Source organism: Dromiciops gliroides, chromosome 6, assembly GCF_019393635.1.
Source record: "Dromiciops gliroides isolate mDroGli1 chromosome 6, mDroGli1.pri, whole genome shotgun sequence".
Taxonomy (NCBI): Eukaryota; Metazoa; Chordata; class Mammalia; order Microbiotheria; family Microbiotheriidae; genus Dromiciops; species Dromiciops gliroides.
In genome coordinates, this window is record NC_057866.1 from 60,291,622 (window position 1) to 60,305,086 (window position 13,465).

At 43.1% G+C, this 13,465-nt stretch overlaps 1 protein-coding gene across 1 annotated transcript; it reads right to left on the reverse strand.

Annotated features, from left to right (window-relative positions):
• Positions 1 to 8,633: 8,633 nt before the first annotated feature.
• Positions 8,634 to 9,212, reverse strand: LOC122731990 (histidine-rich glycoprotein-like). The gene has a single exon (XM_043972211.1). The coding sequence runs from the start codon at positions 9,210 to 9,212 to the stop codon at positions 8,634 to 8,636; it is 579 nt and encodes a 192-aa protein (XP_043828146.1).
• Between the last annotated feature and the right edge of the window lie 4,253 nt (positions 9,213 to 13,465).

Here is a 13,465-nt window from a genome sequence, read left to right on the forward strand (position 1 = left end):
GCCTTAGGTGAAATTGGCCTGGTGGTCTGCAGTCCTCTTGGACTCAGGATCTATATTATAAAAGGTAGTACACAATTTTCTGCTTTATTAGGATGGAGACTTCCTTATCCTCTGCTGCCTTTACCAGAGGGTGGAATATTTTGTCAGAACTAAAGTGACAGGGGAGAAGTACAGCAAATGGGGTGGGGTTTGAGGGGGGTAGAGAAAGAAAAGACTGCAGCTGACTTTACATTACTTCATTTACAGATAAACTAGTTTGTACAAAATGTACCAAACACCAATTCGACTTCTCCGCCTATAAAATCTGGCTGTCTTCTTTCATCTTAAAGAATAGATCGTTTTCCTTCCTGTTTAAAGCTGATGTTTAGTTGAAGATGATTGCTCTGTGTATATATATGCACATGTGTGAGCCTGAATGTATTTGTGTGCAGGTGGAGATGAAAGGACCATGTGTGACCTAGTCTTTTCCAAATCATGCACACATAAAGAGTGACCTTTGGTTTGCAGCTGCAGCTGCTATTTGTGGAGTTTGGCTCTGTTTGCAGTTGCCTTGTAGGTCCAGGGTTCTGCCTGGCATCTTTGTTAAAAGAGGGCCACCCTATTTTGTTTTGCCATGTCCTAGGTTAGTCTGTAAGCGGCTTTTCTCCAGATTTGAGGCCTGTGGATCCTATGAAGTTCTTCAGTACATTCCCAAAGGAGTTCCTTTTTATTTGTCCTGTCTGATTGTCTCATTGCAACAGGCAGCTGGTGCTTGGGAATGCTATTATTTTTCATCATTAGGCAGAGTAGACAAAGGAAGTATTACTGAAGATCTCATTCAAGAAAGATGATTGCAAAGCTTGATGGGCTGGCCAAGTGGTGAAAGTGAGAGACTTACATTCTACACCAAGCTGTGCTATAAACTCTCTATGTAACTTTAGCCAATAAGGCAGCCTTTCTGTGACACAGTTGACTTACCTCTGCTCTTCCAGGGCTGAATTAGGGATTTTTGAGACAATATATGAGAAAAAAATTACAAAGCAAGAAGGGCTACACAAATGCAGCATATTGTAGCTGGTAGAGTTGTGGAGTTATATATCTTCAAGAATACAGGAGGCTGACAAAAAGAATGACCAAAAAAAAATTAATTATTATGGTCTCTGGACACAAGGGGGGACTATTTCCCAGTTTCCAGCTGTATAGGGCTTTGGGCTCAGGGATTTTCTACAGCACCTAAAAATCAATTGGCAATCAACTGCCTTAGCCCAAGAATTCACTGTAGCACCGAAGGAAATTCTGAGAGATCATACTGATGTCCCAACTGAAAAAAAAAAATAAACACAGTACTCCCTGGAGTGGTATGTAAAGTACCCTTGAAACAGGTTTTGGAGAAACAGCCAGGCCTGGAAAGATTTGACCCCATATTTGATATCAGTTTGGTAACAGAATCAGCTGGGAGCCCTGACAGAGCTCCAGACTGCCCAGTGCTGCCCCAAGAATCTTCCTTTGAATCACAGACAAGCTGGTTCTTCTTCTGGAGGTGCTGCCTACTTCATAGTTCATGTGGTGATCTGTGAGGAAGCATTATGACAGCAGAATGCCTGTAGTCCAGAAATCAGAATAAGAGCTATCACAGAGGCAATATGCAGGTTGGCTCCTACTATAACCAAGTGTACATCCTCGGAGAACCAACCTCATTCTCATCTGTTTGGTCAGATGTTTGCTCAGTTATTACCAATGCAGATTGTTTGGGAGGTTTTCCACAGTACCCTGGCCACCCTGCATCTCCCTCTATACAGCCAGATCTAAGGACACCATTCTCTCCTACTCTAAGGACTTTCCAGAGATGCCATGCATTGTTTGCCTCCAAGGGTAAACCCCTCCTTTTCTACTGAACTTCTGTGGTCTTAGGGTATTGATGACTAACAAACAAGGAGAAACCCTTACAGTACTCTTTGGGTCTAAAAAGCCCCTGAACCACTGTCAAAGACTGAGATCAAATTACTATTTCAATCCAAAATAGAGTGTTTGGTTGGCTATAAAAAATACTACATAATCATCATCACCACCACCTTCATCATCATCATAGTATGTCATTCATACGTTTATTTGAATCTCTAATTAAAAAAACAAAATAAATCAACAACAAGAAAACAAAACAAACAAAAAGATTCCCCTGTGGGCAGAGCACCTGCTGTTGCTTGCTGTCTTCCTGTTAGCCACCACAACAGGCAGAGAAATAGGAACCACAGAAATACTGAAGATTGGTAAGAATCTAGATGAGGACAAACAAAAGAAGTCTATGAATTGGTGAATAGTCCTGAAAAAGTGCCCTTGCAGTTTTAAAACCAGATTGCAGCAGACAATGTAGCTAGAAAAAATCCCCTGGAAGGAAAACTGTATTCTCAAACACAGTTACCAGCTGTATTTTCAAGTTGCTACAGGAAGCAGGTATTAAAACTGTTTTCATCCAAAGATGTGGTGAAACAGTTTTCCTTCTGCCTCCATGTGAAACAATTCCAACTGAATGGGTATATATCTTAATTACAACTCATTCTTTTCTCCAAAGAAATCCTGGTGTCAAAGGATACAAGTTCTACCCACCTAAGTGGAATTGTGTTTCAAAGATGATGCCAACAATGATGCACAGTGGTCTGAAAACAGCTCAGTGATGCACAATGGTGTTTTTCTGCACTTAACATATGTCAGTCATTCCCCACAGGCTATTTTTGAAATACTGGAAAAATCCCAGTTACTTCAAAACTGTACTCTGCTTGACATGAACATTGACTTTGGTGTTGATGTAACTACAAAAGAGATTATTCTTTCTCATGTTATTTATAATGATTCCTGGAGGCTTTGGCCATACCACATCAGGCCATACCACATCACACCATCTATTTATAGAACCTAATTGAAAGACCATACTGGATAGGAGCCAAAAAAGATCACGTGAGCTTAGATTGTATTCAGAGATCCAGTAGTATCTAGGACTGCAGAATTCAGCCCCATTGTGCTCTAATGAGCCCCAGAACCTACATCCCACATAGGTATAAGCAATAACCCACAATGCTACAGTAGACAAAACTACACTTGTTACTACAGTGGTAGGTTCTATAGGGCTTAGGGCAGAGAAAGGAGGAGATCACTATGGGCAGGGATGGAATTTGACTTAGTTTTGTTTTCCTTTCCTTTCCTAATCCTGGCTTTGATACTGCCTGTGTGACCTCCAGCATGATACTTAATCAGCATACCATGTCATGCCATGCCACGTCATGCCATGTCACATCATGCCATGTCAAGTCACTGCATACCACATCACTCCATGTCATGTCATGCCATACCATGTCATACCATGTCATGTCATGCCATATCATATCACACCATACCATATCATGCCATACCATACCATACCATCTCATCTCATCTCAATATGATTATGCCAATTTTGGGAGGGATATAAAGATATATAAGGAAGGCCTAATCTTATAAGGATGTATAAATTCCTGCCCATAAAGACTTCAGTTTGAAAGCAAGACTGATCAGGGAGGAGAAATGTAGGGGCTGGAGATTTTTTTTGTGAGGGAGGGAGTAGAAAAATTGCTTAACCTGGACTTGGAAGACCTAGGTTCAAATCCTAGCTACAATACTTAGGTATCTAAGCTAGAGCCAATCACCTAACTTCTCTATTTCCTTATCTATAAAATGGGCTTAATAATATTCATATTATTATTAGTAGTAGCATTACATATTATTATGGGATTATTGTGATGCTTGAGTAAGATAGTTGATGTTATTAAATTTTAAACTGAAATTTAAATGTCACTTGTTACTATAAGGAATCATGGAAATGTACATTATTATTATGTAAGTAGAGTGATAGAATATCATTGCTGGCCGGGGACTTCTGAGATCATTGAACAAGTTCTGTGTGCATCATTTCTAACAAATGGCCACCCATCTAGTTGTGATCTCTCCTTGCATACCCACCATGTTCCTGGGCCCTATTTGAAGCTACATTAAGAAACAAGCTTAGGGGCAGCTAGGTGGCACAGTGGATAAAGCACCGGCCCTAGATTCAGGAGGACCTGAGTTCAAATCCAGCCTCAGACACTTGACACTTACTAGCTGTGTGATCTTGGGCATTGCCCCGCAAAAAAAAAAAAAAAAAAAAAGAATTAAAGAAAGAAAGAAGCCACTCCTTGTGCTAAAAACCCCAAACAAAGCAAGACAATAAACCCTGCCAACAAACCTGCTGATTCCACTGTCAATACTAGAAAGTCTTCATTGAGTAATGGGGAAGGAAACATTTCACAAAGGAGATATTCATCCCAAACAGATTATTGAAGTGTTGTCAATAGGTCTTGCTATTGCCCTCAGTAGAGCTATTCTTCTACCGTGCACTGGATCTCAGTCGTGAGGTCTTGAGCTTTACACTCATTACGCTTGGTCTTGTTGAAAGTATGATTTCTCCTGTACATATTTCTTTTCCACGGTAGTGAAAGTCCTGTATCAGAATAATGTAAAGAGAACTGGAAATGCCTTCTAATAAAAGGGCTTAATTTTGTCAGGGACAACACAGCTGATGACAGGGGCATGCTGCCTAATGCAGGAACAGAGGCATTTGAAGGGTAGTCAACAGTTGTGTTGTTGAGAGGCATGGCCAGTGAGAAAGTATGATCAGCAAAGGCATGCTCAGATGAAGAAAGTTCTAAGACACAAATTTAGGGCAGAGGAAATGCTCTATAAGCAGCATAGTTAAGTAGAATAAAATCTCCAGTGAAATAGGAGTTAGGAGAGCCAGCGTCTAGTCTTCAGATTGTCACTAAATGCTGTGTGGCTTGGGAATTAGAAAGGATTCTCATTATCTGACCTTCCTTCCCACCTCCCAATGAAGGAAGTTAACCTGGCCTGTAAGAAACAGCATCTTGGATGCTTCTTATACTAGTGATCTCCTTCTGGTCACTTGTTTTAGAGAACCACAATCTGACTTCACAGTGAATATTCTAGATAAAATGAGCCATGGAATTAATTTGTGTTGTTGGTATTCTGTCTTCTTTTCTCTACTTATAAGTAGGTTTATTTCTTTCAGATCTCATTCCAAGTGGCCTGGGTATTTTATCTGTGTGTTCCTAAGAGTGTTGGGACTCTCTCATTAGTGACCTGTTAGCATGTACCTGTAGCCAGTGGATAGATGATCAGGTTACTGAGGGTGTCCATTGCTGATGAGAATTGGTCCTAGCCTAGGTTACATTTTTTTTTGTCTAGTTGTGTCTTTAAAGTGTTTCGTTGCTACTTTCCAGGAATAGCACTGCAGGGGGTGGGGGGAGGAGGGAGGAGGGAGAGAAGGCCATGTTGTCCTAGGATCAGCAGGATGGCTGGAGGCTTCTTGGGATGATTCTGAAGTCCCTGTTTCAGGGTTGGGGCTCCCTTGTCAGTGACAGTGGAAGAACAGGCACGGTAACATGAATACACTGATTCTACTCTAACATTTTTCTGATGGTCACCACATACAAACCTGATAATTCCTCACTGAGCCTCTGAGCAGTCTCCATTGAGTCTCAAGAGTGAGAGGAGAATAGGGAATGGTTTCTGAGTTGCTTCTCAAACACATCCTTAGGGTGATGGATTAGAATTTCTGATCAAGCATCCTATCAGCAAAGCAGCCTGGTCTGTATCATCACCAAGTCACCTTTCTGATATACTGATCTCCTACTCTGGGGAGGTACCACACACAGCTTTGACACACAAGATGGCAAAGAGGAGGGAGACGAGCACATATTCATTCTTCCCTTCCCTTCCCCCTTACCAAGCAGATGCCTTTCTCCAAGTGGACATACTGTTGGAACACAGAAAAGAACCCCTACTAAATGATGCTTTCTCTGACATCCATAACAATACAGTCATGCCTTGCTTGATTCAGAGGCTTATGTGGTTCTGATCTTTTCTCTGCAGATAGCCCAATCTGCCCAGATAATGATAATACTTTACACACATAACACTTTGAAGTTTATAAATTGCCTTTCTCAAAATCACCCTATGAAATAGGTGCTTAAAGTATTATTATCCCTGCTTTACAAATGAGGAAAGTTCAGTTCAGGATCTAGCAATTCAGTAAATGACAGGTAGCTAGGGCTGAAGCCTATGCCTTTGACTTCCAAGATGATTTGTTCTTTCTACTCCACCCCACTGGACCCAGAGTCCATGGGTTTCCTCAGCTTTGATGCCCTCTCCAAAGATAGCCAAATCTCTCCCAAAGGCAGCAGGGTTGTTGCCAGCCTTATAATTCACTAGTTGTAGTAACTCCACTTCTTTCTCAAACATCCTAGCTAAATATTGCTCCAGCAAATGACCCAACATAGCTGTTCAAAATGAGTTTTACTACAATTTTTTCTGCTACCCTTTGTTTCTGCCGAGTTTTCCTAGAGTGCCAACAGTACCCATTGTAACGAAAGTCTGGGACATGCACAGACCCCCATTGACTTGCTCAGCTGATGTGACCTCACCACATGGAGGATGCTGACAAACTTGCTTTAAGAAATGCCTTGGAAGATGGTGGAGGAAAAGCAGTGAGCTCCCAAACTCGTGACACGATCCCTCCAAAAAACATCCAAATAAGGTCATAGGAAAATGCCCGGAGCAGCAAAACTCACAGAAGAATGTGCTGAAATCATCTTCTAACCAAGAACATCTTGGAAGGTCAGAAGGAGGGAGCTGCTGTGCTGATACAGGAGTCAGGCCCAACCCCACAGTGACCCTGACACAAATCCAGTCTCAGGAAGTCCTCAGCAGAGAAGAAGACCCCTAGAGCCTCTGAATCAGCTGAAGCACCAGTGTCATCTAGAACTAAGCTCACAGTCTGGTGAGTGGGCTGAGCCCTGGGCAGGGGAGAGACTACATGGGTCTATGCTGGTGCTAAGGCAGAACTTGGATTTTACACCCCTACTGAGAACCAGGTGGTAGGCTCCAAAAGAAGTGGCCCAGGTGGGGGAGGAGCACAGGCTCTTCGGAGCTAACAACCACAACACACAAAGCTGGTTGATTGACAAGTTGGTCTGGGGTCATCTAGGACCAGGCAGGGCAAGGCAAGAACCTGATTCTCCTTAAATCATACCACCTGGGACCTCTTAAGCTTGGGATACTGCAGCCTGGAAACAGTGCCCCACTTTAAGGAGCTAAAGTCTAGTAAAAGAAAGGCAAGATGAGCTGACAGAGAAAGGTTAGGACCATAGAAAGTTTCTTCAGTAACAAGGAAGACCAAGTGTCACCCTCAGAAGAAGATGTCAACATCAGGGCCCTTATATCTAAAGCTTCCAAGAAAAATGAGAATTGGTCTCAGGCCATAGAGGTGCTCAAAAAGAACTCTGAAGATAAAGTAAGAGAGGTAGAGGAAAAAATGGAAAGATAAATGAGGGTGAAGCAGGAAAGACATGAAAAAAAAATCAACAGCTTGAAAAGTCAAATGGAAAAGGAGGTACAAAAGCTCTCTGATGAAAATCATTGCCTAAGAATTAGGATTGAACAAATGGAAGCCAGTGACTTTATGAGAAACCAAGACACAATAAAACAAATCCAAATGAATAAAAAAATAGAAGGCAATGTGAAATATCTTCTGGGAAAAACTGCCGACCTGGAAAATAGGTCCAGGAGAGATAATTTGAAAATTATTGGTCTACTTGAAAACCATGATCAAGGGAAGAGCTTAGACACCATCTTCCAAGATATTCTCAAGGAAAATTGCCCTGAAATTCTAGAAGAAGAAGCTAAAATAGAAATTGAAAGAATCCATTGATCACCTCCAGAAAGAGATCCCCAAAAGAAAACTCCTAGGAATATTATAGCCAAACTCCAGAGCACTCAGGGCAAGCTGCCAAAAAGAAAGAATTCAAGTACTGTGGAGCCGCAGTCAGGATAGCACAAGATCTAGCAGCTTCTACATTAAAGGACCGGAAGGCATAGAATATGATATTCAAAGGGCAAAGGAAATGGGATTACAACTGAGAATCACCTACCCAGCAAAACTCAGCATTATCTTTCAGCGGAAAAAATGGGACTTTGATGAAAAAGAAGACTTTCAGATATTTGTGATGAAAAGACCTGAACTGAATGGCAAATTTGACTTTCAAATACAAGACCCTAGAGAACCATAAAAAAAAAAAAAAAAATTGGAGCTGGGGGACATACCTGGGGTTGTACAGTGGGTGACTGTCTTGTGTCTGAGGCCAGGTTTTGGCTGGGATCCCCCTGGGTCCAGGGGTAATGATTTGTCCATTGTGTCAATTAGCTAGATGATAACATCTTTAGGGTTAAATTGAGGGGTGAAGGGACTTAATTGGGGGAGGAGGAAGGGCATGTGGCAGTGTGTGGTAGCGTACGGCAGCATGTGGAAGTATGTGGCAGCATGTGGAGGTTTGTGGAGGTGTGTGGAGGTGTGTGCTGGTGTGTGGAGATGTGCTGGCATGTGGAGGCATGTGATAGTGTGTGCTGGCATGTGGAGGTGTGTGAAGGCTTGTGGATGTGTGTGGAGGCTTGTACAAGTATGTGAAGGTGTGTGGAGGCATGTGATGGTGTGTGGAGGCATGTTAAAGCATGTGGAGGAGTTTGGCAGTGTGTGCTGGTGTGCGGAGGTGTATGTGCTGGTATGTAGAGGCATGTCATAGCATTTGCAGGCATGTGGTGGTATGTGCTGTTGTGTGCTGGATTGGGGAGGCATGTGGCATGTGGAGGCATGTGATGGTGTGTGGAGGTATGTTCTGGAGTGTGCTGTATGTGATGTCATGTGATGGCATGTAATAGAGTGTGGAGGCCTGTGGAGGTGTGTGATGGCATGTGTAGGTGTGTGGAGGCATGTGATGGCATGTAGAGGCACATGGTGGTGTGTGGCGGAGTGTGATGGCATGTGGAGGTGTGTGCTGGTGTGTGCTAGAGTGTGCTGGCGTGTGATGGAGTGTGATAGAGTGTGGAGACATCTGAAGGTGTGTGATGGCATGTGGAGGCATATGGTATATAGAGGCATGTGGAGTCATATGGAGTTGTGTGATGGTGTGTGGACATGTGTGCTGGAATATGGAGGAGTGTGATGACCTATGCTGGCGTGTGCTAGTATGTGGACATGTATGGACATGTGTGATGACATACGCAGGTGTGTGCAGGGGTGTGGAGATGTATGGAGGCGTGTAGAGATGTGTGATGGTGTGTCGAGGCGTGTGGTGGCATGTTTTGTGTGATGTCATGTTTTGACATGTGGAGGTATGTTTTAGCATGTGATGGTGTGTGGTGTTGTGTGGTGGCAAATACCTTAGGTGATGAGTTTGAGTTCAAGCTTCTTCCTTCCCATCCTGCTATGCAGAGCTGGGTCTGAAAGACCACAAAATACTTTTAATAAGTTAACACTTATTGTAAGTAAGCAATATTTATAGAAGAAAAAATTCTTATTTTCTCCCATCCTTCTCTGTACCACATGGAACTTTACAAACCAAAAAAAAAAAAAAGAGGGGGCAGAAATACTTAATAAGTCAATTTGTCGTTCAGGCACAAATAAAAATACAAATCTAGACTTCTATAGTTTAATGGAACAGACTAGACAAGGGAGATTCAGAAATAATAGAACTTAATACCACAGTTTTGGGTGAAGTAGAAGACATAAATTACCTAGGATTAAATTTCCTACTTAGTAAAATTGCTGGGAAAACTAGAAATCAATCTGAAAGAAATTAAGCTTAGAATAATACCTTAACACCAAATTCACAATTCATTCTGGCCCTGGATTCAGGAGGTCCTGAGTTCAAATCTGGCCTCTGACACTTGACACTAGCTGTGTGACCCTGGGCAAGTCACTTAACCCCCACTTGCCCCACCAAAAAAAAAGAACTAAATGGGGAAACCAAAAATAAGAAGTTAAGTGACTGCCACACAGTTAGCAAATGCTTAGGACAGGATCTGAGCGCCTGCCTGACTCTCCCCAACTTTATGTACCTTTTCCACTGCTGTTTCCATTGCCAGTCAGTGTCAATCATCCAGCAGCTTTCCCATGATAAGTTCTGGCCCTCCCTTCCCACCTTTCCTCACTTGTGCCCTCCTTTTTAGAAGTGGTATCTCTCGAATTGTACTCACCCATAGAAGATGATCACCATGGTCTTTTTGGGATTAGTAAAGAGCATTTCCAAGTGCAGCTGAGAACCTAGAGGGATGCTATGCTAGGAGTTTTCTTCCTTATGTAGAAACTGCTAGTGGAAGGGGAGCAAGGTGTGGTAATGTGGGCAATTGCTGCCCTTCTGACAACTGCCCATCAAGAACTGGTCACACACATATAAATTTTGTCCCTTCTTTATCAGTCTCATTTCTGCATTCAACATCATGTTCACTATGACACCTTTGTTCAAAAGGTCTTCATATAGGAAATGTGAACAGGAAGGGCTGTGCTTCTCCCCTTCACTCCTTGATAGCTGGGCTTCGGGTTTGGGGCTACCTTGTCCTGACAATAATTGCTCAGTTGCTAAACATCAAAGGCTCCTAGGAGGTGGGCTTTCAGTCTGGGTCCCCTTTGTCAAAATCTGAAGCTGCCGACATTGCTGCTGGTCTTTCTTGGGGGGGTCCAAGCTTGGGTTCCTTTTTTCTTTGAAAAAATTGCTTGACCTGTGACATCTTGATTGGAATCTCCACCACCTTCAAAGGGAAAAGGAACCCTTATTATTTGGGGGTGGCTCCTGGCCACTCCCTCCTGGGGAGGAGAATTAGCTTGGGAGCCCCTTTGGCTCTCTCCCATTCCTTGTTCCACAGATGGCCCAGTCTGGACTGTCCCCATTGATTCTTTAGGATGAAGCTGTAGATGTCCAGTACTTAAAGGAAAGGAAAGTGTGGCCCCCATCACTAGCTCAGCACTGACTCCTGAGCTTTTTCTGGGATCTGCTCAAGATATATCAGAGATAAGCCTGGAGCTTGCCCCTGGTGTTCCAGGTAGGGCCTCAAGTTTGCCTCTGGTGGCCTAGCCTAAGTCACTAAACATGACAGAAATGGCCCAGGCTGGGACCCCAAATCTGCCTGAAATGACTGATAATAGGCCATCAAACCTGCCTGAGATGGTCCTTTTCTGGTCTCTCCATGTACCTGAATGGGCCCAGAGAAGGCCCCCAAACCCACCTCAGATGATTTCTTCTTGGCTTCCAAATCCACCGGAGATGAGCCTGGCCCAACTGCCATAAGTTAGACCAACCTGAGTGTTACAAGCGCTGAAAACACAGGATCCCGAGCCTTCTGACTAGACCTCTATCAAAGTCTCAGTAGATGGATCTCCTAGCGTTGATTCCTAGATCTTCAAAAATACAGCCATTCCAAGTGTAGTAGGCCTCCACCAGTCATGGAGGACCATGGATCAGCGCCTTGAAGAGCCACAGGCCACAGTGTGGCTGTGCAGTCCAATAAGGGAGCCACAGCTCCTGAGTGACTTATAACCAGTAACTGCCCCATCCTGTGTTGTATCTACCCCATGAGGAGTAGCTGGAGTGTCTTCTCCAGGGCGCTGTTGCTCATGCAGCAGGTTTTCCCTCTCCGAGACATTGGTGGATCCAAAGGAGAGGCAGAGCCAATACAGTTTGGCACCAGTGCCGCCGCAGGAGTTGCCAGAGGGATGTGATGTCCAACATCCAACTGCCTAAGGGACTCCAACTCCTGATTTTTCCTCAGGGTTAACTCCCTAAGCCTTTCCCATATATGGGTATAGCCACAAGGCAGAGGAGGTTTAAAATCAGGGTTTAGGCAATTGGGGTTAAGTGAGTTGCCTAAGGTCACACAGCTAGTAAGTGTTAAGTGTCTGAAATCAAATTTGAACTCAGGTCCTCCTGACTCCAGGGCCGGTACTCTATCCATGGAGCCACCTAGCTGCCCCCATTCCAAGGGTACAAGGGTACAAATCCATAATTTTTTTAGCCAGACAATAATGGGGGGAGGGAATGGAACAGACCTTAAACAGTGAGAAAAATCTGAGAAGTTGGGTTTTATCCAACCATCATCTACAAAAGTCTATCAGCTCCCTTTATCAACTCTCAGTCATGTAATGCTAAAACCTCTCACCTGAGGCCCCACTCTTACAATTGGGATTAAGTGACTTGCCCAGGATCACACAGCTAGTAAGTGTTAAGTGTCTGAGGCCGGATTTGAACTCAGGTCCTCCTGATTCCAGGGCCGGTGCTCTATCCACTGCGCCACCTAGCTGCCCCACTGAGGCCCCACTCTTTAGCTCACTTAACCCTTCTCTCTTCCCCTCTCCCCCCCTCTCCCTCTCCCCTTCCCTTCTCCCCCTATACCCTTGATTAGTAACATCTTTATGAAGGCATTAACAATTGAACCTTATTTTCCTGTGGATATCACCTTTCTCTTCCTTGGATCTCTACCTCTCCCCCTACCTTATATTTAAGAAAGCAGGAAATAGAGAGGTGAGGATAGTCCTTCCATAGAATTTGGATAATATGGTAGGGCCTAGATTATGGTAGTGATGATTTTTTTAAAAACACCTTCATTCATAACACAAAAGCATCTAGGTGTGTGTATGGGGTGGGGGGTGGGGTAAAGGGCTTCCTTTAGGACCCAGTTCAACTATGATCACAGTGTAGCTGAGCTTCATCAAGCCTGCTTCCTAATACTCTACTTTATCCTGTGTCCCCTTCTCACACTGCTGTTTCTACCTTCCATGTCTAGTACTCCAAAGTGGCTATAACATTCTCTTTTAATTAGGGCTAAGGTATATCTATTTCAATAAACTTGCTCACCTCCTGCCAGCCTCATGGCTGAGTAAAGTCTGGGAAGTCATCTTGTAAAGGTATCTGTCACTGTAACCATCTTCTTTTTTTTATCATAAAAGTATTTCAACATTTGTTTTCATAAGATTTTTAGTTCCAGTTTTTACCCACCCTCCCCAAGACAGAAAGCAATTTGATAAAGATTATATATGCATAATCACATTAAACATATTTCTACATTAGTCATATTGTGAAAGGATAATCAGAACACAAGGGAAAAACCTCAAAAAAAAAAAAAAACAACCAAAAAAGTAGAAACAGTATGGTTTAATCTACATTCAGAATCCACAGTTTTCCATCATTAGTTCTTTGGAATTGTCTTGGATCATTGCACTGCTGAGAAGAGCCAAGTTTCACACAAGTCTCACAATATTGCTGTTACTGTGTACAATGTTCCCCTGGTTCTGATCACTTCATTCAGCATCAGTTCACTTAAGTTTTTCCAGGTTTTTCTGAAATCTGCCTACTCATTATTTCCTATAGCACAATAGTATTCCATTACACTTATATCCCAACTTGTTCAGCCATTTCCCAATTGATGGGCATTCCCTCAATTTCCAATTCTTTGCCACTACATGTGGGTCCTTTTTCCTTTTCTATGATATCTTTAGGATACAGACCTAGTAGTGGTATTACTGGGTAACTATTACAGACATGGTACTATGTATTCCCTTTGGGCATAGTTCCGAATT

Bases quoted from the DNA above. Each gene is read 5' to 3' on its own strand.
- LOC122731990 (XM_043972211.1), bottom strand. From the start codon at position 9,212: ATGACATCACACAAAACATGCCACCACACGCCTCGACACACCATCACA.